Here is a 26,177-nt window from a genome sequence, read left to right as displayed (position 1 = left end):
GCCAGAAGTGAAAATGGCCCCCAATGATCCCCCCTCCTGGCATCAGCTTTCTTGTGTAATTCCCATAAGTGTGGGCTGAAACTAGTGACTTGTTTCTATCACACAGAATGTGGCAAAAGTGACAGATGGTCACTCGTGAGATTAGGTTCTAGAGGACCTTGACTTCATCTTGCTGGCACCTTCAACTTGTGGGTCTGCTTAGTGAACTGGTATGTTGGAGAGGCAAGGACTGAGGCAAGGACTGTATGGCAAGGACTGAGGGTGGCTTATGGCCAATAGGCCTGGAGAACCAAATCCTGCCAACAGTCAGTGAGTGAGCCCTGGAACAGATCCTCCTGTTTGAACCCTGAGATGACCAGAGCCCTGGAAAACACCTTGACTGTAGCATTTCCAGTCACTCTGAAGCAGGGGACCCTGTGAAGCTGAGCCTAGATTCTTGATCCACAGAAACTGTTCGATAACAAATGTGCGTTGCTTTAAGCTGCCAGGTTTTGGGGGTAATTTGTCATTTAGCAATAGATAAATAAGACCATTACTAAACAGCTTGTGGTGGACTGACCTTGGCAGAAAATGTATGGGACTATTTTGGGAACTTTTTTTTTTTTTTAAGTTTATTTTTGAGAGACAGAGCACGAGCAGTGGAGGGGCAGAGAGAGAGGGAGACACACAATCTGAAGCAGGCTCCAGGCTCCGAGCTGTCGGTGCAGAGCCCGACGCGGGGCTCAAACCCACAAACTGTGATCATGACCTGAGCCAAAGCTGGACACTTAACCGACTGAGTCACCCAGGCGCCCCTATTTTGGGAACTTTTAAACAATATGCATTGGTTCTTTTCTTAAACCCTAGTTAATAAGCATGAACAAAGGTGCATCTTGGTGGCTCAATCAGTTGAGCATCTGACTCTTGATTTGGGCTCAGGTCATGATCTCATAATTCATGGGTTTGGGGTCTGCAATGGGCTCTATGCTGACAGCATGGAGCCTCTTGGGCTTCTCTCTCTCTCTCTCTCTCTCTCTCTCTCTCTCCCCACCCCCCCCCCCCCCGTGCACCTCCCCTGCTTGTGCTCTGTGTCTCAAAATAAATAAATAAACATTAAAAATATAAGCACGGACGAACATAGTACCCAATTCCTAGGGCACATTGGGGATTTATTAGAGTAAGAAAGTCATATGCTAGTGGCCATAGACTATAAAGCCAGGAGGGCCCAGAGCAACATCTAGGGCAGTGGTCCCAACCAGGGAGAATCCAAATCACCTGAGGAGCCTGGACCCCACCTGGACCTCCCAAAGCAGGATCTCCACAGCTGGAATCTGAGCCCCTAAATAGACATGATTTGTCCGGATGAGAGAAAGTATCCCTGGGTAAGAACCACGGATCTGCTCCTGTTCCCCTACTTGACATGTTGGGAAATGAAGCAGCAGAGCAGTTGTGTGTATGTGATTTTTTAATTAAAAAAATTTTTTTAAGCTTGCTTATTTTGAAAGCGAGTGAGCGAGCAGGGGAGGGGCAGAGAGAGAGGGAGAGAGAGACTGTCAAGCCGACTCCACACTACCAGCACCTAGACCGAACCAGGGCCCAAACTCACGAACCGTGAGATCATCACCTGAGCTGAAACCAAGAGTTGGATGCTTAACCGACTGAGCCACCCAGGTGCCCCTGTGTGTCTTTCATGGTCACACAGGCTGTTGGTGGCAGCCCAAGATAGGAGCATGAGTCTCTCATGGACCTGTTCTCTTTGCCCAAAGACCCTGCAAGACCCTGCAAGAACCCAAAGTTCTGCTCTGCCCAAAGACCCTGCAGCCTCCGCCCCACCACGTGTCCCCTCTGAATGAAGAACTTAGCTTAGCCCAGAACTTACATAAGTAGAAACAAATAGATGCACAGAGAAAACATCTAAGGTTCCTTTATTTGTTTTGAAAACAACCTCCATTCTTCATCTCTCAATTTAGTCCTGGTCCAGTGACAAAAAAAGGCTTTTCTCTCTGGCTTCCTTTGTAAGAAAGGGAACAACATAAACACTTCCCATTACATCTTGGTCGCCAGATTCCAGCGAGGTGAAGACTGGGCCAGGACTGGAACTCAGCAGCACGGAGAGCACGTGAAATCTGTCTCTGAGCCCCACGTGGCTTACAATCCTTTCCTCCATCCTCCCTGAGATACCTGCTCCTGTCCAGGGGCTCTTCTCTACCTCCCCATGCAGGGCATCTACTACAGTAGTTGGGAGCTGCTGGTGGCCTGATTTCTGGTCTGCTTCTCATCTGGGAAATGTCACCCACGGCTCTGCTGGCTCAGGCACAGGGTCCTCAAGAGCTCACCAGGTCCCAGTGCTGGCTCATAAGTGACGACTCACATGGGTTGACAACGATTTCCCTGCCATTCTCGGAGCCATCACCAAACATGTCCGTGTCTAGGCAGAGGTGGGATGCTATGTGCTCGATGCGGGAACCAGTCTTGGTCCACTGCTGAGAAGACGGAGAGGAGAGAGAGTGAACCGGGATTCTCTGGCTAAGGCCCCAGGTCCTATCGACAACATCAGCAGCTCCAGAACAATCAGCCGTGTTTACACTGCACGGCTGGGGTCATCCAGAGACTTGACTTCATGGTCTCACGGAGGAATAAAACTGCAACTAATTGCTTTGCCAGGTACTGTTGGTTTTTCTGGTTTTGTTTGTTTGTTTGTTTGTTTTTTCCCCTCCAGATAAAAAAGTAAAAGCAAAATCAATATGTTTGCTAGGAAAATTCATTAGAAGGCAGTAACTTTCTAAGCCACAGGCCAGAAAACATGAAGCACGTTAGTCAGAGGAGCACCCAGAGAGATGATGTGCCCTCAGTGTCTGCACGGCAGGAAGATGTGGGAGTGAGCTGGGGGATGGGGTGCAGGAGGGCAGAGAGGCTTCTGGGCAGCACCTGATGCCACGAACCTGTGCTCCTCCAAAGCACTCCAGCACATGAAGGGCCCAGGCAGAGAGGGGAGCTCATGCCTCTGCTCCCCAGACCTCCTCTTACCCAACAAGTGGGGGGGATGGGCACGTTTCGGGGAACCACCACTGAGCAGGCACCATGGACCACTTCAGTTCATCGCTCTAAACAGCTGCCCCATGGGGGGAGCATCATCAACTAACTTCACAGAGGAAGAAACCAAAGCTCAGAGAGGTCCAGTAACCTGCTGTGGGTCACACAGCCAATGAGTCATCAAAGGGCATTGGAATCTCTGTCTCTCTAATGCCAGTACCCAGTTGGCAGGAAACTGTGTGGGGTTAACAACTTGGGGTCAGCTGGGCACATGGCACATCCAGAGTGCTACGAATCTTGGTGGACATCCTGCCAGAGCACAAGGCTTCTGAAGGCAAAGTTAAAGCACTTCCTCATCCCTGTGGCCCTGAAGGCACCCCGGAGCCAGAGTGCCAGGTGGGCATCAGAGCTACGCAGGAGGGTACAAGATGCACGTGCACACTGTGGTCTGCCGAAGTCCACAGGCATTCAGGGGCAATCCGACCACCTCTCCTAACCAGGGGGGTATCTTTCTGATCAACCCCTCCTCTTCTACAGTTTCTCTCCTGTCTTGCACACTCGAGCCTCTGACCTTACTCAGGCAGTCTGGAAGCTGCAGGTGGCCACGCCCCTGTGTGCCCAGTGAGCACTTACCTGTCTGTCATCTCCATTCTTGCAGAGGACAAGAACCACCGGGGCTCCAGGGAAGATGGTGACGACGGACAGGCACAGCTCCTCCTGGAGGATCTGCTGGGTGTATGTGAAGGCCCATATCTGGAGGAGAAGAGGCCAGAAGGTTCACATCAGGATCCTCAGAAGCCTGGTGGAGCACTCCCGGGACTATGTGTGATAATTAGCGAAGCCTGGTGGTATAAAGCACTGGGGGTCCCAGCAGGAACAGATGGTCAACAAAGTCACCTTGAACAATGGGACTCAACAGCCAGAGGCTTGCAGGTCACAGCCCCACTGAACTCTCCATCCCCACACCTGTGAAGGGGACTGGCCTGGGCATGCAGGCCACCTCTGGGAGGCACGGAACAACTCTGGGCTTGAGGTGGCGAAGCCTGAACAGCACCGCAGCCCAGCTGTGTGGTCAGCAGTTTCTCTGTCAGATCCAGGTCTGTTCCCCACACTTGACACCGTGAGCAGACCTGGCAGGGAGGCCAAATCGGTGCCCTGAAAGCCTGAGTGTTCTGATAAGAGGCCCACGGCAGGACAAAGGGAACAGGGAGTGTGCCGCGGGAGGGAAAAGAGGGAGTCAGGAGACAGAACATCATCACAGCAGGGGTGTGAACTCCAGCACTTCAGGAGGAGATGGCTTAGCACAGAGCTCCTACAGGGAGGGGAACTGAAAAGGTGAAAGGACAAGGAGGGTGGGAGAGGAAAGGGGCCTTCTGGGAGACTCCTTACAAGGAACATGCCTCACTTATTCCATGCAATGCCAGAGATCAGAGAGCAGCTAAGTGCTGAAGAAGCCCAAGCCACTCCTGTTTCTTAGGTCAGGGAGATGAAAATGTGAAACTCCACAAGGTCCTTCCCAGGCTGCCAAGTGGGGGCCCAGCTGCCCTTTGCCCTCATCACGGAGCAAGGGTCACCGGTGAGTTGGATGCTTTGAGGGGAGCTGCTGAGAGAACCCATCAAGGACTGAACTCCTTCCCCACTGCACCCCTGCAGTTGGCCCTCAGCCTCTGGACCAGGCCACTTGGCAGCCACTTCTCCTTGGCCCGAGAATGGAGAAAGGGTCCCTTAGCTGGCTGGCCTCCTGTTCTAGGTCCATATGCCCCATAAGCTGACCCGGTGCTCATCTGTTCCTTGTTCTGCACCTCCCCCAGCTGATGGCAGCCACTCCCCAGCCTTGGCGCCTCTCCTGACTTCTGCTAGCTAGTGACATCCTCAGCGTCTTTCCTGTGTTCTCCTCTTCGCTCCCAAGCTTGGGTCCTTCTGCTGCCCCATCAGACACTTGGATGCAGACCACTGCCTCTCCTGATCTGGAACCTTCCCTGTCCCTGATACCTGGATGGGGCCACCAGTTCAGTGGGAGCCACCGTCCTCTATGGTTGGGTTCTATGTGTGGATTCCCTTTTCATTAAAAAAAAATTTTTTTTTAATGTTTACTTATTTTTGTGTGAGAGAGAGACAGAGTGTGAGCAGTGGAGGGGCAGACACAGAATCCGAAGCAGGCGCCAGACTCTGAGCTGTCAGCACACAGCCAGGTGTGGGGCTCGAACCCACCAACTGTGAGATCATGGCCTGAGCCCAAGTCGGATGCTTAACCGACTGAGCCACCCAGGCGTCCCTCCTGTGTCCCTTTTCAAATTGCTGGTGTTGGGAGAAGATCTAGACCAGGGGAGTGTATGGAAATACAGATGAAAATAGACTGGCTGTGAATTGAGACTTCTTGGAGCCTGGGCAAGGGTCCAGGGGATCCTTTATACTCTTCCATCTATTTCTAGACCTATATATATATTTAATTTTTTAAATAATAAATGTTACGGAATGTACTCCTTGGAACACATCAATAAATTCTCCACCGGCCTTGAACATCACCATACTACACATGCCATGTGCTTCCCTCCAGGGTAAACTGAAAGGGAAAGACGTCTGTATGCACAGAGGTGAAACAATAACCATGATGACATTGTTACCGATGACTAGCATTTGCTGAACACTTACTGTGTGCAAGACACTGTTCCGGGGACTTTCCACAGATTAATTTAGTCTTCATAGGAATCCTACTAGATAAGTATTATTATTATTATCCTCATTTTACAGACAACGAAAGGCTCACAGAGGTTATCCAAAGTCACGAACTGGTCAGCGGTCCCGGACCATCTCCAGCTTGTTTATTGTCGCTGTTGCTGCCACAGTCACGGCTCCTTCCAGCCCCCTTCTATTCAAGTTTAATCACAGGCAGTGTCTGTCCCTGAGATCCCTCACAAATATAGAAAACTGTAGATCAGCTCCACTCTGACAGCACAGAGCTGGTCACTTCCCACTGGAAACAAGGGTCACACCCCATGTTGGGGACTGGGGAGGGGGGATCGGACCAGACAGTAGGCACCTCCCTGACATTGATAGGAACTGGGGAAGTGCATGAGTGGAGGCCCACGTTTTCCGGACTCCATGCCAGGGCAGGGGGGTGGGGTACACACAATGCGGCCTACCAGCCGGTGCCTGTTCCCCTTTTCTTCCCACCCCGGCTCTGTCCCCTGCTGTGAACTCCTGCACCTGCATATGCGTCTCTGCTGGTCACCCCCTTGGACCTAGGTAGCGTGCTAGGGACACAGGGTACCCCCAGGAGATCCATGCAGGTCCTCAGTTCAGGCTTCGGCCATTTCAGTGGGGGATTCTGGGGCTCCAGACATCTGCAGTGTGATCTAGAAAGTGGAAGCAGATCTTGGGTGTGTGTCCAAAGAATTCTGTACGAGGAGGGGAGGGTGGGGAGAGAAAAGCCCGAAGCCCAGGCCCAGGCCCAAGGGCAGGAATGCCAGGGAACCACTGCCCAGGCCCACCATACAACTGGCCTCAGCTTTAGATTTCTGCCATTGTCGGGAAATGAGGCTAAACACACAGTCAGTGATGTGGAAAGAAGATAAGGTCCATCCCCCTGACCCATTACCCACCCACACAGCTTGCTGTAAACCGTGAATTAGCATTTTAAAAATAAATCCTGTAATTATCTTGATTGCCACAATACACTGACTTTGTCTTTGTGTGTGTGTGTATGTTAAGAGCATTAACTAATTAAACATAAAAACTTGACATATACCACAATTTCTGAAAGCTTATCTTGGCATTTCTTCTTTTTTAGTATCCCAGGGGCTAGGGAAGTGCTAGGGAAGGCTTGAGGGTGGGAGGGGGGTGGTGTTTTTTTTCACATCGGAGACACCCCATCCACTAATGCCTTTCGGGAAGGAAGGCATATGGTGACCCCCACGGGGGCCGGGGCTGGGCTCAGAAGAGATCACCTCAAGACCCCCAAGGGGAGAACGCACATGCACAGACAGGGTATGGAAGCCTTTACACTGAATGGACTTTCCATTAGCTGGTGTTTACCGGCACTGAAATAATTCAGCCTCAAGATTTCTCGGAGGAGCCACATCTGCGAGGGAGGAGGGAGGGAGGCAGAACACGGGAGCAGGTGGGGCAGGAAGCGAGGAGAGGTTTTCCGATTCCCGTTCTGCAACCTGTCAGACTTCCAGAATGGCCGGTGATGAATGGGTTTATTAAATGAACCTCGGAGTCAGAAATGGATTCAGGAAGGTAGCCATGGTTGCTCAGGCTGGCCTGGCCTAGATCGGTGTGCACTGAGCCGTCTCCTGACAGCTCCATTTGGGGGTCTGGCCCAGTCATAGACACCACCCCCCGTCCCTGCACCCCGGTGCACACAGACATGGCCACACCTACAGAAGGTAACTCAGAGGTGGTGTGGGCAGCCTCACCTCCTCAAGGATAGGCCACTGAGGGACTGAGGAGAGGGGGGTCCACTCCTGGCCCTCCAGCCCCTTTGCTCCTGCCCTGGAAGAGGGGAACTGATGATGGGGAGGGGTGGTCGAGGTTGGACCTTAAGGACTCTGCGCTTAGCGAGTCTCTGGAAGTCAGCCCCTGCATGAGGAGAAGCGAGCAGCCTGGCAAGTGGGGGCAGCAGACTTCTCTCTGGGTGATGCCCATCTGGCCGCAGCTGTCAGGGCTGGGACGACACGGGCCGCAACACCCAGCCCGGGTTTCATGTCTTGTGTTGGATGGAACAGCAGAGAGGAAAGGGGCTCTTAAGAGGACATGTCTGGGGGCGCCTGGGAGGCTCAGTCCAGTTAAGCATCTGACTCTTGATTTCGGCCCAGGCCATGACCTCACTGTTGTGAGATCGAGTCCCGCATCAGGTTCTGTGCTGAGCATACAGCCTGTTTAGGATTCTCTTTCTCTCCCTTCCTCTGCCCCTGTCTCCGACTTGTGCTCTCTCTCTTTCTCAAAATAAATAGACATTTAAAAAGAAGAAGAAGACATGTCTGGAGGAGCCAAGGTCCAAAAGAGGCAGGCATGAGATGGGTCGGGATCCAGGCCTAGGGCTGACCTTGGAATGGCCCAGGGCCACCTCCAGGAGGCAAGAAGGAACCAGCCTGGGGCAGCAGCTCTCGACTAGAGTGATCTCACCCCTATCTGTCTACCCAGGGGACATATGGCAGTGTCTGGAGGCATTCTTTGAGCACTAGGACTAATTGGAAGGTGTCACTGGCACCTAGCAGGTGGGGCCAGGGATGCTGGCAAAACCTACAGCGCACGTGACGGTCCCCACAACAAAGAATTATCCGGTACTAATGCAAACAGTGCTGAAGTTGAGACACCCCAGCCTAGTCTGAAGGGCTTGGTCCCTGGGGACAGCAGGCCCGGCGTTACTCGTGTATGACCTGAGAGTACTGGTCAACCTCTCCAAGCCTCGCTTACCCCATCTGTGAAATGGGGGGATAAGAGGACACGGTTCACGGGGTCGTGTGAAGACCAACCCAGATGATGCCCGTGGAACACGCAGCCGGCGCCTGGCCCTGACGCGGTCTCCGTGAACAGTACTTTTGTGGCACGTGGGAGGAGCGATGGTTGGGTGAGGAGAGAAACATTCACACGTGGAGAGAAGGCAGGCGCTGTGTTGTCATCAACGCAGAAGCCTGTGTCAGTTACTGATGGTGGTGAGCTCCCCGTTCAAAAACTCTTCAGCGTGGGGAACAGTAAACAATGGAGAAGAGACCCCACGTGCCAAGCAGCATTGCTGGTTCTGTTGTGGTTAGATGGGCAAATAGCTCATTTATAAGGACTCTGGCTCCAGGTGCTTCACATGCATAGTCTATTGATGCTCACACTGGCCCTGGGAGGCAGGAACGGTTTTATGGAGGGGGACAGAGGTCCGTGGTTACTCTGGGCAATGCCAGGTGCAGACTGCAGGGCCGACTTTAAATGTGGGGCCTCTTTGGTGAGACTGGATCTGAGCCAAGAGCAACCAGAACCACCAGCTGGCCTTGAGTAGGCCACTCTGAAGGCCACACACACACACCCTGAAGCCTTCAGACAAGGTGTCTGGAATGAATGCATGGGCTCAAGTGACACTTCAGTTCAGCCAACCTCTCGATGCACCTAGGTCCCTGAAGGATCACCCAAATGCACTGACTGGCCGTGTTGGGGACACCTTCTTCAGCTGCACAGACATAGACCTTAGCCTCTCCCTGGTGACCTGGGAGGCTCAGAGTTACACTCCCTGCCTTCGATTAGGGCCTTCACCAGACTCACTGTTAGGGTGTTTTCTTTATTCCCAGTCCATCCTGTCCCTTCGTCCTGAGTTGTAAGAACACACTTTATATACATGTGACTAAAAACCCACAGCCAGCGCATCTGTTGTTGGGTCATGCTGTTGGGCCCAAGAGTGACTGCTGGCTCCTTGCTTGTTACTCCTGCGAATGTGGGCGACGTACTGAACTCTGCAGCTCTGTCCCCTCTGTGGGGAATGAAGATAATGTGGGTCCCTGCCGTGGAGGGTCACTGTAGGGAACAGATGGGTTTCCATGTGTATGTGCTCAGAACAGGGCTGACCACACAGCAAGCGCTTCATCTGTGGACTACGGTAATGGAGGAAGCCAACAGGAAAAGAGATGGGCCCAGAGAGCTTCCTTTAGAAAAGTGCCTTTGCTTCGCCTCCCAGGAGAGATGCCGGAAAGGCAGCCATGATGGGGCCGATCCCAAGGGTGTGTTCCTGAAGCGTGGGGAGGAATGGTGGGATCAGACAGGGAAGATGACATACTGGCCACCGTCCCGTGGGCAGACTCACTTTGGGTGCCAAGGGGAGTGCAGGTGCAGGGGCAAGAGTTTCACCTTCTCTCACCCACCCGGGTGTCCAGCTGTCTACACGTGTCCTTCATAAGCCAGTAGCCCAAACTGCCAGGAACACAGGGAGACGGACACACTGAAGAGTTTTTAGGTTTGTTTCCCTTTTGAAAAATTGGGATAGTAAACGAGATTGGTGCATCTGTCTTCCCTCTATCTTTCATACAAATATTTTTCTAGAGAATCCAATAAAGTTAAGGGGGAAACTCGTTAACCTGGAGGGTTCTTGGGCTTCGCACGTCTGCAGACTGATGATGTATTTCTCGTGTACTTCACCCAAGGCATCAGCTTGCTGACATCTTCAATACACTCTCAGATTAAACATTTTGTTCCCAAGGTTGACGAGCCGGCCAAGAAAGAGAGGTGAGGAGGGGTGGACAGATGGGCTGGGGGTGGGGCAGGGACATGAGCCAGTGTCAGAGGCAGAGGACAACCATGGTCTGGTTGTCTCCTTTCAACAATGGGGACACCCATGTGCCTGGGAACCCACCCCTGGAGAGCGTGTGGCCAGCTGGAAGCAGAACTCCAAGCTCTTGTTACCACCCTCTGCTGTTCTTTTACTCCAGGAGTCTGGACCCTGGAATCATCTACCGCATGGCCTGAGCTTGGTTTCAGGACCTGTAGAGATCTCACCCCAGGTCTCTCCTCCCAAGGGTAGACTGAAGCCAGACTACACACAGCCAGACCCAAAGGGAACCATTTAGAGGGGAGCGACCAAATGTGGATTTGCCAGCAGGGAGTTCATAGTGGGGGACAGAGCCAGGGCAGGCAGAAAAGGGGAATAGGCACAGGCTAGTAGCCTGTGCTAAGTGTACCCCACCCCCTTGCCCTGGCATGGAGTCCAGGGAACGTGGGCCTCCATTCATGCACTTCCCCAGTTCCCATCAATGTCGGGGAGGTGCCAATTGTCTGGTCCAGCCCCCCCCCGCCCAGTCCCCGACATGGGGTGTGACCCTTGGTTCCAGTGGGAAGTGACCAGCTCTGTGCTGTGAGAGTGGAGCTGATCTACAGTTTTCTATATTTGTGAGGGATCTCAGGGACAGACATCTCGCACGAATGAACTTGAATAAAAGGGTTCCAGAACCATCTATGACTCCGACAGCAGCAGCGATAGCAGAGCTATGGCATGGTGGCTAGATTTTCCAAATCCCGCCATCACCACTTCCTAGCCTGTGACTTTGGATAATCTCTCCAGGCCCTGGTTTCATCTGCAAAATTAGTATAATAGTGATACCTCCTTAACAGGGCTCTTGTATCCCTTCCTTGCTATGGCTTCTCACAGGCAGAGAAGGCGGCAGCTGCAGAAAGGGCTGAATTGAGTCATGAGAAAGGGCCTGCGGGGCACATGGGACCCCCCTCTGGACAGGCCAAGAGGCAGCACAAGAAGAGAAATAAAATGTAGGAGGGGAGAAGAGGCGAAGCAGGGTTAGAGGAGACAAGCTCGGGATGTCATAGCACATTAGCAGAAAGGGCTGGTGGGCAGAAAGGCAGGACTATCTCTCCTACGTAGGAAGGACGGAAACATACTGAAAGGAAGAGAAAGGTAACCCAAGTCAGTCCTGCAAGCGTGTAGCTCCACATGTGTGCACGCATACACACAAAACTGGGGATTATTCTAGCTGAATTAGTTATGCGGATTTCTATCAGTCCAAAGTGGGTTTACACCTTCACAACACTTGGACGTGCAGCCCAGTCCTGCTGTTGGCCGTGGGCCCCCTCTCAAAGGGGGCTGTGTCTGATGCAACCTGGCCCCACTCTGCATCCAGCATGCAGCCTGACACCTGGCACACTGTGGGCACTCAGTGTTGTCCGTGGAAGCAGACTGAATGTCTATCTTAGAGTCTTCTTCCATTTTCCTGAATTCACACTGCTGCTACACAAACTGTTCTCTCCAAAGTGGGGAGGAGTGATAGCTTGGCACTCTCTTCTAGAAAGAGTTCTTGGCTCACTCCAAGCCTGTTACTATGATCGCTCTTAGTTTCCCACAGATCACTGCTTTTCCTCCCCTTCTTGTGCCAATGGAAGGTCAGCTGGAATAGGTACTATTACCCTCCAGTGAAATCTTTCACTGGGGCTGGGCTAGTGGGGAACCCCTCCCCGAGACTGCAGAGAACCTGTGGCTCCCCTCCTCCCATGTCCTTATGGAGCCGAAGACATGAAAAGCCCTGCTTTGCTGAAGACAGATCAAGCCAACTCCTGTCCCTGGAAAAGGCGGATGGCAACATTCAGGCTGTTGGGAACCCCGCGGACAGGGCCTGCACACAGAGTCAGAAGAGAGGCAGGTGCCTCACCTATTTGCAAGAGTTTACAAAACAGTCACTTAAGCAAATGGTGTCATTCCCAGCCAGGCTGCCATACCTAAGGCAAAACCAATACCCCTGCTTCCTTTCTCCTTTCCTGTCTAACTCAGGCAGCCCCTCCCATGTCCTGCTGGAGCAGAGAAACGGGTCTTGGAAAAGTAATTGCAAGCTGGAGGCCAGTGGTGAGATGCCTCAAACATAGGCATAGACTTTTGTGGCAGACGGTGTGGGGAGCCACTGAAGGCTGTATTGAGATGGGGAACAGAGGTGTGATGGTGACACGTCTGCTGGGGGATGAGGGGCAGAGACCGGAGACTGTGGCCGAAACCAAACACAATGGTTCCCAACCCAGGTGGTTTTATGCCCCAGGGGGGTTTGGTGTAGCTTGGAGAAAGTTCGATTGTCACGACTGGTGTGCGGGACATCTGGTGGGCAGAGGCTGCTGCTAGGCAGGCTGCAGAGCACAGGACAGCCTCCACTGGAAAGAACCATCCAGCCCCAAATGTCAATGGTGCTGAGGCTGAGGAAGGCTGAAGGAGTGAATGCAGGACGAAGAAGAAGAGCTAGGTATTCGAGGAGAGACGGGAAGGGATCTGCGGGAATGGGGACGCGGGGAAAAGAGGAGCCAGGACAGATGGACAGGACTGGAGCCTGGAAGAGGGTAGTCACACAGAGAAGGTGTGGGACGGGGGTGTGGCCGTGGTGCCCGGCAGCCGCTCGTAGCCAGCTGTTGACTGGAATCACGGACACTGTCATCCAGCCACAGCCCAGGCCTTCACACATGCTTCCTGGGCTGCCCCTTCTCCCTGTCCTGACACGGCCTATTCCTACTCCTCTCTCAGCATGCAGCGCATTTTCAAGTCCTCTGGGAAGACGTTCCTGATCCTTATGCATATGGCAGATACCACCCTTGGTGACTGAGCTCCATCCAGGACAGGGTTTACAACAGAAGGGCTGCTTACTTGCCGCTTCCTGCATTAGATCCCTTGGGGGTGTGTGGCCATAGAGACCAGCAACCTAGTCACTCCTCACCTTGAGAAGAGCGGATTGCTGGGTGAATAAATGAGTGAAATGCCCAGAGGGATGAAAACTAGAATTTGTGAATCAATGAAACGGGATGTCAAAGCTGGAAGCTTGCATAGAATCTCTAAGAAACCATTTACAGAGCAAAGGACAGTGACCTGAGAACCTGGGTGAATACTCACCATTAGCATATGAAAGCGGAGGACAGGAGCCGGCAAAGGAAAGAGGGAGAAAGAATCTGGATCCTGCAGCTCTGTGGGAGCCAGGAGGAAGCTATGTGGCTAAAGCTGGATGTGCTTTACTGTATCCACCTGACCCAGCCCACATTTACTGCCAGCAGGTAGGACACCAGTGACGTACGTACTCATTAAATCCTGCTAATTTAATGGCAATTTCCTATAGGCACGACGTTGCCCAGTAAGAGGTCTTTCAGAGAAACTCTACACATTTGGAAAACTAGTGGAGTGAATTCAGTCCTAGAGTGAGGAGGAATCATACTTCTCCTCTGTTGCTAAGCTCTGGGTATAACTGGACCCCTGGTGTCACAGAAAAGCAGATGACGGAGGCTAAGTCCCTGTACATGTTCTCATATCCCCAGCCTGTTGCTCACCTGGGATTTTGCATCCTCGCCTTTGATCTTGACACAGGGGCTTAGCCTGAGGTTGTAGATCTCGGTGTTTCTCTGCCTTTGAGACTCTAGGCACTTCTGCCTCTGTCGGATAGTGCCCTTCTGGATGGAGGAATCGTTGGGGATTCTGGAGGAAAGTCACAGGAATGAGGAGAACCAGCCGCTCTTTGGCTTAGTAACACTAGCAGCTGGAGAGGTCAAGGCAGGGTTTTGAGGATGACAGGGGCGTTTCATCCTGGGTGGTATTACCATGACCTGTGCTGGGGTGGGGGCTGCCACTAGGAACAATCCAGCAAGGAGAGACCCAGGAGCCACAAGGGTAAGGAGCCTGACATAGGACAGCGTCAACGAGCTCACGCCCTCTGATCAACTGGGGCTCAAATGCCAGCAGTTGCGAGAGACTGCTGCTAGCTAACCTCAATCCCTCATGCTACTGATTAACTTAATTCCTCTCCTGGTTTCAGGAAGGAAGGGGAGCTGACTGGTCTTCTCAGAGCTCCACGCACTTCAAAGTCCTGATCCAGTTGGCCATGGGATGTCCCTTCTCTGGACCAAGTGAGCTGAGGGCCTTGCCCTACAGCCAGCAAGAGGTAGGGCGGATACCTGAGCTCTGGATAGACATTCTCCAGGTACCACTTGAAGCTCTGGCAGTGCAGATTCTTCCTCAGCTCCAATCTGCTCTCGACGCTGGGGGTGATGGGGGCAGGGGTAGACATAAAGACAAAACACAGCTGTGTCACAGACAGGTACCGAGGCCGAGGCACAAAACACAAGCTGTTGCCCATGCTGCACCCACCTCTCTCCGGAGGGTACTGGAGAAATTACCCGAGACAGATTTCGAGAGCTCCAGACACAGCTATGGAAACACTTAGCAATATCTCACAATGGCGTGGTAATGACACGCACGGAGGGTTTGTGCTTTTACTTGGAAATGGGATCTGGGGGTGTTTTTTACTTTTCATTAAAAACAAGGCTACAAGGACATTCAGGGTGTTGTTGCTAATTTACTGCTAGGCCTCTGAGTCTACTTATCCACAAATCCCTCTTTGGATTCTGTAGTCAAAATATCATTCCTGACCACCTCTCCCTCAAAGAATCATCTTCTTTGGCTGGTTCTGGTGCCTGGTCATGTCTTTATGCATCAGACATTTATTGAGCGCCTACTGTGTGCCAGGCGTTGTGCCCCATGTGGGAAATGGTGGATGGCGAGCTTTTGAGCAATTGACAAAGGTAATGAAACAAGCAACCACAACCCTGTGGGGACCTGGGGCGGGCATGTGGGGACTGTGGGGGCCCCTCAGAGGCGCACCCTTGCTTGTTGGGTCCGCGCTCGCCCAGGCGGTAATGGTGAAGCTGGTATCTGGAAGGAAAAGTGGATGCTATCGAGACAAACCAGAAAGTGGGTGAGGCAGGGGCCCCAGGTAGAGGCAGGGGAATAGCAAAGGGAGATTGGTCTGGTGGCAGGGGCAGCGTGCGCATGAATGTATGCACGTGGGGGTGGCGGATTGGAAGTAGACGGGATAAGAGATGATGAAACAGATGGTAAAGGGTCTGGGGGCCACTGGGGAGGAGTCTGGACTTTGAGGCAATGGGAGGCAGCTGATGGGCTCTTAGCAGAGCATGACGCGGCAACGTCTGCACTTTCAGGGCATCTTACTGGTGGCGAACTGGTCTGACGGGGCAAAGCTGGAGACGGGGCGGGCAGGGGGAGAAGGCCGCAGAAGCCCAGGAGCTGCTCACGCTCTCAGGTAGGAAACGGGAGTGGAACGGAGAGAAGGGACAGGTCCAAGCCCCTCCATTTCTCCCCAGCTGCACTGCCATCACCCTCCTGGGTTCCATGGACACTTTGTTCTTCCTGGGTGACCACAGAGGACCGACCTTGACTGGGCCAGCCTCCCCTCCTTCCAGCCCTGACTAGACCAGGTGCTTTCACAGCCAGGACGTGTACTTAGCACTGAGCATATTTCCTCACCAGACCCAAAGTAGGGTGAGCAGAGGAATGACGTCACTTTTTTTTTTAAAGCTGAATGTTGAGTGTGCAAGCAAAGACCCAGGCACTCAGTGTGTGAAGGGCGCAGGATCACCGGGACTTGGTGATTGCAGGACATGGGAAGAGACGGGGAGGGAAGGGTCAAGGCTGACAACCAGATTTCTGACTTGGGCAGCAGGACACAAGGAGGAGTGTTCATGCAGATGGGGGATGCGGGACGAGGAACAAGCTTAAGAGTGAAGTAGACGAGTTCTCTTCAGGATTTGAGTTAGAGGAGCCTGGGATGCGTCCAGGTGGAGATGTCCAGTTTGTACTTGGAGAAGGCACAGTACGAAGACAGAGAGGACAGACCCTCGTGGAAGACCACATACAAAGTGGAAAAGAGGAAACTGAGGCTGCAGATGGGACCAAGAAGGGGGAGTGGGGGCAGCAGCACGAGACTGCAGGTGCAGAAACCGTGGCCGGAGATACGCCGGAGGGGCTGGGAGGGAGAAGACCGATGGGGTAACACAGAGGATGTACAGGGCCCAAGGGGGTCAGGGTGAGCCAGGTGGGGGCTCCCAGGAACAGGAGGTGGGGGTGGGGCTCAGATCACACTCAGGAGAGGAACAGGGAACAGCCACCCACAACACTCACAGGCAGGAGCTCATGATGCGTGGCCCTGAAGGAGCAGACAGGGCTGTAAGGGCATGAGTGATGCTGGATTGAGGAGAAGTTTTTGTAGGTTTTTCCCCGCCTCCTTCTTTTCCTTTTTAAATGGTTTAAGTTTTAAGCTTTACGACACTGTCTCAGTTTAAATGCAGATGGGAACCATGCGGTAGGGAGGAAAGATCAGGGCTGAGGAAGAGTGGAGACCCGCAGAGGACAAAGTCCCCCAGAACAGTGGTTCCCACACTGTCTGCACATTAGAGTCATGGAGGTGGCGGTGGGGTGGCTGCCTCTTAAAAATTCTACAGCCCAGGCCATACCTCAGAGTAGGTCAACTCTCTGGGAGTGGCAGCAGTCATTTTTGAAGCTGCCCAGGTGACTGCAACATGCAAGCTAGGTTAGGAAGCATTGCCCTAGAACTTGGCTCTTCGAGGAGAGGTCCTCAGACCGGCAACACGGCACCACCCAGGCGGGAGCTTTTTAGATATGCAACCACATTTTAACAAGATCTCCAGGAGACGTGTGTACACATTAAAGTTTGAGAAGTCTTGAGCCAGGAGGCAGGAGAGAATGAATCCAGGTGGAGGGAGCTGGATAAATGTTGACTTATGAATGAATGCAGATGAAAGGTGGATCCCGAGTACAGGTGGAGGGCTGGCTAACACGGCAGGAGGCACACCTGTCTTTCGAGATGAACTAGAGAAGAATGGGGCAGATACAGCAAAGTTCACAGGTCATTTGTCTTGGGAAGTTGAGGCCATCTATTTCATCTATAAAACAGAAGGTGTCATCTGTTGTGAGTGACGGGTGAACTCAGGGGCTGGGGAGACAGGAGAGGTTTAAATGGAGATTGGGGAGAATGGTACCCAGGAAAGGCGGCAGGACTGACGGGTCTGCCAAGGGCCTCCCTGAGTCTGATGGCCACGGTGTGTTAGCAGCACCGGCTGATACCTTCCAGAACCTTCAGCAGCCTGTGCGCAGGGGAGGGAAAGGCACAAAGTCGGGTTCATCCAGGGTTGAGAAAACTTTGCCTGGGGTGTTGATAGATGCACAATAGGGCAAAAGATCTGAGGACAATGTCTTTTAAACCTTCTCTTTAAGCAAGAGAGTGAACCCAAGCTGGGGAGGGCAGGAGGTAAGGAAGGGGGAGGTGCACGGCCACAGACAGTGGACCAGAAGTTTGAGGACTCAGGACAAATGTCCTGTGAGGTCCTGTGCAATTGCCCTGGATGGACAGCATGGGTTTATAACCTCAGAGACGCGAGCCATTCTGGCTGGGTCCGATGTAATCCTCCTGAGGGGTGCAGGCAGCAAAACCCACCCGCTCACCAGCCTTAGTCTGACTGAGGGACAGCAGTGTGACAAAACAAAACAAAACAAAACAAAACACTGGCTGCTCCTCAAAACAGTCAAATGACAAACATAAACAAACATAAACATCCCATTTTCTTTTATCAGCTCTGGGCTGGAGAATTGCACCCTATAGTTTTGGGATCAGACAGGTGTGGTTTGAGCCTCATCCCCCAGGTGATTTGATTAGGGCAAGTCGCTTAACCTGCAGAAGCCTCAGTGCCCTGTCCTGTAAAATAGAGGCAATTAAATCCATTACTCAGAGTTTGGGGAGTGCTAACAGGATAGCCTTTAGGGCATCTGGCACAGAATTCCTTTCCTGTCCTTGTCCACTCCCAGGAAGCTAGAGCAGGGTGCTAGGGGACACCTGTCTGATACTGCTCCTCTGAGAAGAAGGGCAGTTTGCATGTGGGTGACTCAGAATTCGGAGGAGGAGCTCTGACCTCTAGGGACTAAGGCCGTTGTGTCCCGCATCCTACTTCTCTGTAAAAAGCTATAAATATCGCCCCATTGTGCGAAACACAGCTCACTCACTGGGGTGGTGGTCCAGGTTGTCAGTCATTCCATAAGAGCTACCGAGAGCCCTGCACACCCAGGACAGAGCAGGAGCAAGAAGGGACACAAAGGAGAGCAGCCACAGCCCGGGTCCTGGAGTGGCTCAAAGGCTGGGTGACCAGCTAAGTGGACAGGCTGTCAGGAGCTGGGGATCATCTCAATCCTCTGCACGAATCAGCCTGAAAGGACACTTACTTTCCAAAGGGCCTCTCCAGGGCGAATGGCCGGGCAGCATAATAGTACTGCTTGTATTCATCCATCCACACTTCAGCTGTCCTCTTGGTGTTCCTGGGGAGGTGGGGTGGGGGTCACATATGGGTTAAAATGCACATGCAAACAACATTACCCAGCTGGGGGCCCCAAGACCCAGGAATAGCATTCTTCCCTGGGCGCTGAGTCCAGCCAAGTCCCACCTGCTCTCCAAAGGGGCCTTTCCCCCAAGACCCAGGACATTAGTAGGAAGGACAAACTCCTCCCCAAAAGGTACACACCAGAAAAATTATGCCAGAAATAGAACTTATGTGGCTCAAAAATGAATGAATGAATGAATGAATGAAGAGAAAAGAACCAGGAGAACCCACACATGCCAGTGACCAAGAGCAGAGAGGCAGGGCCTCCAGCTACCCTCAAGACCCCTGATCAAGGAGCTCCCCCTTTCTGCAGGGAAAGTGGTAGGGTCCCAGCTTTCGGCGGGAAAGCCAATCGCACATGGCTTCCTGGAGCCCATGTGCTCAGTGTGGCGCAGGCATAAACAATCAAGGTATCAAGCTGTCTGTCAGACATTTGGCCAGCACACTAGTCTTTTCCAAGAGTTTGCTCTGAGTCTGACCTCACAGGGCACAGAAAAAGCGAGAGAAACTGACACGGAGAATGTCACCATTCAGCAGACAGGGAGGCAGAGGTACGAGGAAGAGCCCGCAGAGCAAGACCGAGGTCATCAGAAAACAGATGCCAGGTGCAGCGGAGAAGCAACTCCTGCCAAGGTCCACGGAAGTGAACTTGGGGTCTCACTACACAGGGATGCTCCTGCAGACTTCTGGTTCTGTCTGGAGCAGAGGCATTCCATATAGGGGTATGTTACGCTCTTCCAAGTTGGTGGACCCAGAATGAGTCACGCACCCGCAGTCCATTCTTGGTGCACTCAAGTTACCAGCGCTTTGCTGGCACGTTCCCCTGGGCCGGTCATCAGCCAACTGCACGCCGCTTAGGAAACACCTGTGCTACTTTTCTCTAACCACTGACTGACCCACTGGCCAGGGCTCAGACTCAAAGACAGTGCCTGTTCTGAAGCCTAGGGCTGCCCCCTCATTCCTAGGCTGGCCCCCTTCCACATCATAGCCCCCTGGCTTTCCTACACCAGGTGTCCCCCACTCACCTTTTCCTCCTGAAAACCCGAGGGCCCAAGGCAGCTCTCCCTTTGGTGCCCGTTGGGTTTCTCACCGCCCCACCCCTGTCCACCAAGTTCCTGGAAAAGGTGTTAACTCTTCCCCTGCTCAACCCCAGGACGGCCCTGAGACCATCATGTCAGGACATGACCTGTACCTGCTCATACGTGTGAAAACTGAGGAAGGAAAAACACCGATGAGGAAAACGACGCCCCAGATGAAGAAAAGCACCAAGAGGCACTTAGCTTCCCCCTCTCCCAAATGGACTAAATGACAGAAAAGGAAAAAGGAGAATAAATGGAGAAGTGAGGCTGTCAGATGACAAGACACGAGAATAAGGGAAAAAGTGGGAAGACGGAGGAAAGATACACACGGGGAGAGGGGTACACAGGAATTATTTCTAGAAGGAATCACAGGAGAAGTGTGTACAAAGGGACAGGGCAGGAATAGGTAAGTGCAGCACCGGGTCACTGAGGCCCCTGGATCTTCATCCTGCCTTACCCCTTCCCGCTGCAGGCGGTGCAAACACCCTCTGCAAGAAGCCCAGGGTCGCAGGGCTTCCCCAGCCTGGACCCTGTCTGGGTGCCGGCAGGGCCCTGGGGCAGGCACGTGAACTGTAGCCACTTGTGCGTCCCCAGTCTCAAATCCTTCCAAGGACCTTTCCCCTGGTGACCCAGCCTGAAAGTGGGAGCAGTGGATCTTCCAGAACTCAGAGGCAAAATGGCATCCTCTTCCCCCAGCCCAAATGCCCCCAAATACCTGGAGCCCTGCAGGACGGTGCTGCCCAGGGACATGTGGGCCTTGTTGAGCCCTGGGCAGTCAGCAGTGGGGAACAGCCCCAGGCCTAGTCCTCAAGCGGGGTGGGCAAGCCCGACCTTCCCTGCTTAGGCAGAATCCCAGGGAGAATGATGTGTGGCTCCAGAGCATCCAGAACACTCGGGAAACTTACCAGCGAACATGGGACAGCCACAACCCATCACTGGGAAAGCCCTCGGCTTTCTGTTGCCCCCTTGAAGCCCCTGGGATGTGCACTTACTTTATATATGTGTTGGCATTTCCATCTGGGAAAACATACGGGTGCTTCTTCCGGAAGACGTGGCCCACCCGGCTGCAGGGGACGATCTCGAGGCTACCCCCGCACATCCACACTCTGAAGGAGATTTCTGTAAGACAGCCGTGTCCCCTCATCACTGCGCTGTGTCCTCAGGAGGGGAGGGGACCCAGGATGACAGTCCTGAGGACCAAGGACATGGTCAGGCCCCACTGCATCTAGCCTAGGGCTTGGGGGTGAGGAGGTGGCTTCGTAGTCAGACTGTGTGCTCTGCTGGCTGGGCAACCTCAGTTTCCCCATCTGCAAACGGGGACGACAATAACTCATAGCCGGGAGGATGACCAGAGTGAATGTGGAAATAGTGGCTGGCTTGGAGAGGCACACGTTTAATTAGCCCCTGTTCCCTCCCCTCATGGAGGACCACAGAGGGCTGGAATCAGGACCGAGGAGAAAGAATCTCCAGTCAAGAATATAGGAGAATTTCCTGACAGTCAAGGCCCAGATAGGAACTGCTGTAATGGAAGTAGTGAGTTCCACACTCTCACAGGCTAGCAAAATACAGGGGCAGGATTCCCAGGAAACCCCTGGACGAGGTGTCGGTCACCTCCCAATGGCCCGACTGCAATTCTATCATTCTGTAAGGGCGCCTGAATCGTAGCTCGGGAGGAGGAAGTCTGGCCAGTAGCTGAGAGCAGCTGTAGAGAATGCTGGAAGCCTCTACACTTGCTGGGGTTGATCCCTAGGGCGGGGATTTTGCACACATACCCATTTCTTGCTGGTTGGCTGCCGGCTCTGAAGCTGAGGGTAGAGCAGAGTCTGCAGAGGTGGCTGGGAAGAGGCCGGGGTGTGCATTTCTCCCCTGGGGCTGTGTCCTAGCCTGGTGCTCCCGCCCCAGAAGGAAGCAGGGGAACACCAAGGTGGGGGAGGGGAGTATCTCATCACCGCTAGTGTTTAGAATTGCTGAACGACCGTCAGGCAGTTTTGTGATTGCTTTTACCTTCTCTACGGACAGTGCACCTCCTTATTGCCTACACCCAGGGCAGGCTCCCCCGTGCACCCCACTGGCCAGGCCCCTGGTGGGAAGTGCCAGCTTCCCATCTGGGAATTGCCGCCTGCTCCATGCTTCTGCAGTCAAGCTCAAGTGGGAGGAGGGCAGGCTGAATCGTATTCATGCCCAGGCCCATGGGTGGCTGCTCTTGGGGGCGGGGCACGTGGAAGCAGACTGCGGTCCAGGAGCAGGGAATGAGGATGTGAGTATTCTAGTGCCTTCCCACCACATACGTGCCCCACACCCTCCAGTACTTTGGGCCCTATCTCCCTGGGTTCTTTCACCCTGGGTCCTCTCTTTCTTATCTGCTGCCCCTCCACTTCCTGCTCTCTGTCTCCTCCCATTCCGGCTTTCCAAGCAGGTGCCTGGACACGATTTCTCCATTGTGATCCTCACCTGCTCGGTCACTCACCTGTCCTCAGCCACCCTTTACCTGTCCCTACTGCCTCCTGCCCTGTGCCCTTGAATTGCAGGCAAGGCTCCCTAGATACTAAGCCCACTGCCACCACCTTCCCCACACCGGCCCTTCTGCTTGCCCAGGTTCTGGTCCCAGTGTGCTACAGCTCATTCTCAGGAAGCTTGGGGACAGGGTGGGGAGAATGCGCGCACTCAGATGAAGAAAGGGCTTCTCAAGATTACTTCCAAATGGTGGCAAGAACATGGAGTGAGGGAGGAAGATGAGAAGAGCTCGGCTTTGGGTTTGGCAGCCCCGAGTCCACGGCAGTCCCCCAGCCGTGTCCCTGGGGGATCCCGCTTCATTCAGCTCACTGAGGCTGGGTTTCTTCACATGCCAAACCAAGATCACAGAAGAACTCCACAGGATTGCCGTCCACATCAAATGAAACAGAGGTTTTGAGAATACAGCGAAACGTCTTTAGTACGACAGGAAGATCAGCCATGGCTGTGATCAGACGCCCCTGAAGCCAGTCTCTGAAACACGGACCCCATTAGCACTGCCCTCCCGTACCCGCTTCCAGCTTCCTTCTTCTGCCACAGCAGCCACTTAAAATTTGTGGAACTAACACTTTGGGGTTTTGACTTTCCATCAAGGTCCTCGATACGCAGCAATCTGACGTTTGGCTGGAGCACAGTGGGATCACGTGCCCCAGCCTGGTGTTTGTGGGATGGGGGGACACGAGCAATGAGTGAGCTCAGCTGACTGCCAACACCCGCCTCCCCACCCTGCAGTGAGCGCACCAAGGGGCTGCAGGGGCCAGGCCCTGGAACTGTTAGCACATGTGTGACTCTGGCCTCAGGACGTCTTCCTTAACAGTATGCTCCAAAAGTCTACTCTGCTCCCCTCATTTCCTCTCCAGCATCTCAAAATATGGTCTGCTCCAGTTCCCAAAAAGGAAAACCCTCTCATCTTGCAAAACTAGAGACGGAGATCTGGTTTACTAGATATAACCTACAAATTTTGTGCCAGCCCTCCTCCAAAAATACGCATACGTTTTGGCTGTGGTCTCTTCCTTTCCATGTATTCAAATAAGACATATGTCCCTCCTCATTTGCAAAGCGAATCCCTCCAAACTATGCCTCAGTTCCATCCCCCGCCCCCCCCCTCCAGACCCCTGCAACCTGTTTCTGCCTCCGTGCTTCCCGTGCCCAGGATCTTGCTTCTCTCTCCATCTTTGTCCCCCCCGTCGGCATGCACAGGCCCCCCACCTTGGAAAGCAGTCATCGGACCCTGGTCCTTCTCCACCTTCCTTCTGGTCTTCTGGCATTCTTCCACCCTGAGGCTCTGTCTTTTCCGTGTCTTCCTGACACTGCTTCCTCAGCTGGCCCCATGGTTCACGTGATGCTGAGGACTCCCCTCCATCCCGCCAGCCCTAGCTTGCTCCCAGCTCCTGTGCCAACTTACAAGGCTGTCTGACCCTCTGCCAGGGAGTGCTGGACACCAGCAGATGCGTTTCATCTCCTACCCGGTCCTCGCCTTCCACAGCCTGCCACAGCCTGTCCCCTCTCCTCCACCTGTTAAACCATCCCTCCTCCTCCTCCTCCTCCTTTTCCTGTGGCTGCTGCTTTAGCCTAAAATCACCACGCATCTCAATTCTGCAAACTTGAGCCATGGGAGGAAAATGACCTCTTCATCTACCCCTGGGCTGTGCTTTGTTCTGTCCTCCCTCAGGTGGTAGCTTATTAGTCATCCTAACAACCCTGCTCCTGGTCACGGATGTCCTTATTTTATGATGCAGAAGCGGTTCTGACCTGACACCTGCCAGTGGGTTCCTGGGGACTGAAGCACATCTCCCCACTCCTGAACTCCGCTCTCGCCCTGCCTCCACCTGCCCTCAGCACTCAGCAGCAGCCGTCGGCCAACGCAGGTGTGGGTGCAAAGACGCTGGCTTCAAGGCTTTTATCGGCCAACAGGAGAGGCTCACCTATGACCAGCCACCACGCTGCATTTCCTCCACTCACTCATCCAATCGTGACAAATGCCCGTCTTTGCACCCCTTTGGTCCGGCTGATGCTGCCCGTAGGTGCCTGAGGCCCGGGATGCACTAACAGCTTCTCTGCTCTGGAATCTTGAGTGTTACAACCGGGGTGATGGAAGACACGGGGACTGACCTGCACTGCGGTGCTGCCCCCAGAGTCGGGCAGCCTGGGGGGTGCAGATTGGTGTGATGTTTCACAGGTGTATTGTGTGGGATATTTAGCACCCAGGACATGGAGTAGCCCTGTCCTTGTCTACACCACTGACATCAGGATAACCGTCCACACAGATACGTGCTGACACCTGGGAAAGTCTCGAAACCCAGAGGCCCCACGCAGCAGGGGCTCGTGCGTCAGCAGTGCCGTGGACAGAGGCGTGGGGCAGCGGGCCCTCCAGGCACTGCCTAGACCCTCTACTTTCCACGTCTGCGGCTCCTGCTCCTGCAGAGTCATCACTTTCTTAAGTGGGGAGGCCGAGCAAAGAGATGCTGTAGGGAATCTGTAGGGGGTTCTCGCTGAGTCAGCGCCGGCACCATCTCCACGGTGATGAATGTCACGCAGGCCCTAATATACTCTGAATTCCAGGCAGGGAGACATGTCATTATTCCACCCTCATGGGGGGGTGGGGAGGGGACGGTGCTAGTATCTTATTTTCTTTAGGCATCAGACTCATGCTTGACGGAAAGCTGCCCTCCCCACCCTCCATTCTCACCTCTCTTCTTCTGTCTCATCAACCCACTTACCAGATCTTACCAGGTCCCCATGGCACCCTTGCCCTCCCCCAGACCCACCTCTGCCCGACAAGGCCATGACTGGCTGGATGGGAAAGGGGACGCTTTCTCCCCAGACAACAAACCACAGCCATCCGAACACCACTGCTCAGCCCGACCCATCAAAGCTCCAATTTCATTTCATAGTCGGGTTTCTAAACACAGGTGGAGGGCGCTTTAGACATGGGCTTCGCCGACTTCAATGATCCTGTTTTACGTGGAGCTGCACATATCGTATACAGACACGCATTGTACACACGGCAGGAGGACCCGTTCTGCCTTTGGCCAAGGGGAACCTACTCAGGACAAGGGGAGTGGAGTGAGCTGTGGTGGGCTACTGTTCTCCACAAGTCCACGCATACAAATGTGGCCATAGAGACCCAGCTCCTTTTAATGATCTTTAAGTTCTCAGGACCTTCTGGGCCTGGAAACTCTGTTATTAGTTTTTAATGAATGCATGGACTTGAGTAGAGATCATTTTCTGGTCTACAAAACCACACCTCATACCATCTGGGGCCACCTCGCTGTATCCAGGCCCCTAGCTTCTGAACAGGCAGTAGCCACAGGCCCACCATGGTCACCCAGAGCCATAAGCCTGCAAATGCCAAGGTGGCACACTTATCTTTCCATAATCCCTATGAAAACAAGCCATGTGTGTCATCTCTGCTGGGCCCAGGGTAGACGTGGGGAAGTCCAGGAGCAGTGGGAAAGGATGGTCCTGGGGGACTTCATCGGGGCATGGAGCTTCGGTCCAACGGCCCAGAGAAGGAACTGAGCTGTGGCCTGCTTTAGTTTAGTTCCCTGTCTGTGGGGAGAGGACTTTTCATCAGACGTGGATGCTCTTCTCAGATGAGGCCATCTCCGTCACCTTGAGCCATCCAGCATGAAGAGGGAGAGGCAGAAAGAGAAGGTTCCAGGGAGAAACTAGTCCAGCAGGTCAGATACATGCTCCTTTAGCAGGTGCTGTCCACCCCCCACCCCTGAGTCTGAAGGGGTAGCAGGGGCATTAGCTTTATCTACTTACAGCCAGCTGCCCTGGGGCAGGGGAGGGTAATCGTCACCTTTGCTGCCATAACAAAGGCCACACAAACCTGGTGTGTGGGTTTGGCTGGGCCCCCTGCTGAGGGCCTCCCAAGGC

General features: G+C 53.5%; 1 protein-coding gene across 3 annotated transcripts in view; it reads right to left on the bottom strand.

The window, feature by feature from the left end:
• Positions 1-1,888: 1,888 nt before the first annotated feature.
• GALNT14 (polypeptide N-acetylgalactosaminyltransferase 14) overlaps positions 1,889-26,177 on the bottom strand; it is a 208,150-nt gene continuing 183,861 nt past the window's right edge. The window contains exons 10-15 of one of the 3 annotated variants that reach the window (XM_027033488.2): positions 20,774-20,900; positions 18,548-18,640; positions 14,413-14,496; positions 13,792-13,936; positions 3,646-3,765; positions 1,889-2,459 (exon numbers count right to left, since the gene is read on the bottom strand). In XM_027033488.2, the coding sequence (XP_026889289.1) occupies positions 2,304-2,459; positions 3,646-3,765; positions 13,792-13,936; positions 14,413-14,496; positions 18,548-18,640; positions 20,774-20,900 (725 nt within the window). In that variant the 3' untranslated portion in view covers positions 1,889-2,303. Of the gene's footprint in view, positions 2,463-3,645; positions 3,766-13,791; positions 13,937-14,412; positions 14,497-18,547; positions 18,641-20,773; positions 20,901-26,177 lie in introns of all 3 variants that reach the window. The other 2 variants (XM_027033487.2, XM_027033492.2) reach the window with 2 other exon arrangements.

The sequence above is a fragment of the Acinonyx jubatus genome, chromosome A3, assembly GCF_027475565.1.
Source record: "Acinonyx jubatus isolate Ajub_Pintada_27869175 chromosome A3, VMU_Ajub_asm_v1.0, whole genome shotgun sequence".
Taxonomy (NCBI): Eukaryota; Metazoa; Chordata; class Mammalia; order Carnivora; family Felidae; genus Acinonyx; species Acinonyx jubatus.
Note: the sequence above shows the minus strand (reverse complement) of the source record. Positions and strands in the feature narration are given on the sequence as shown.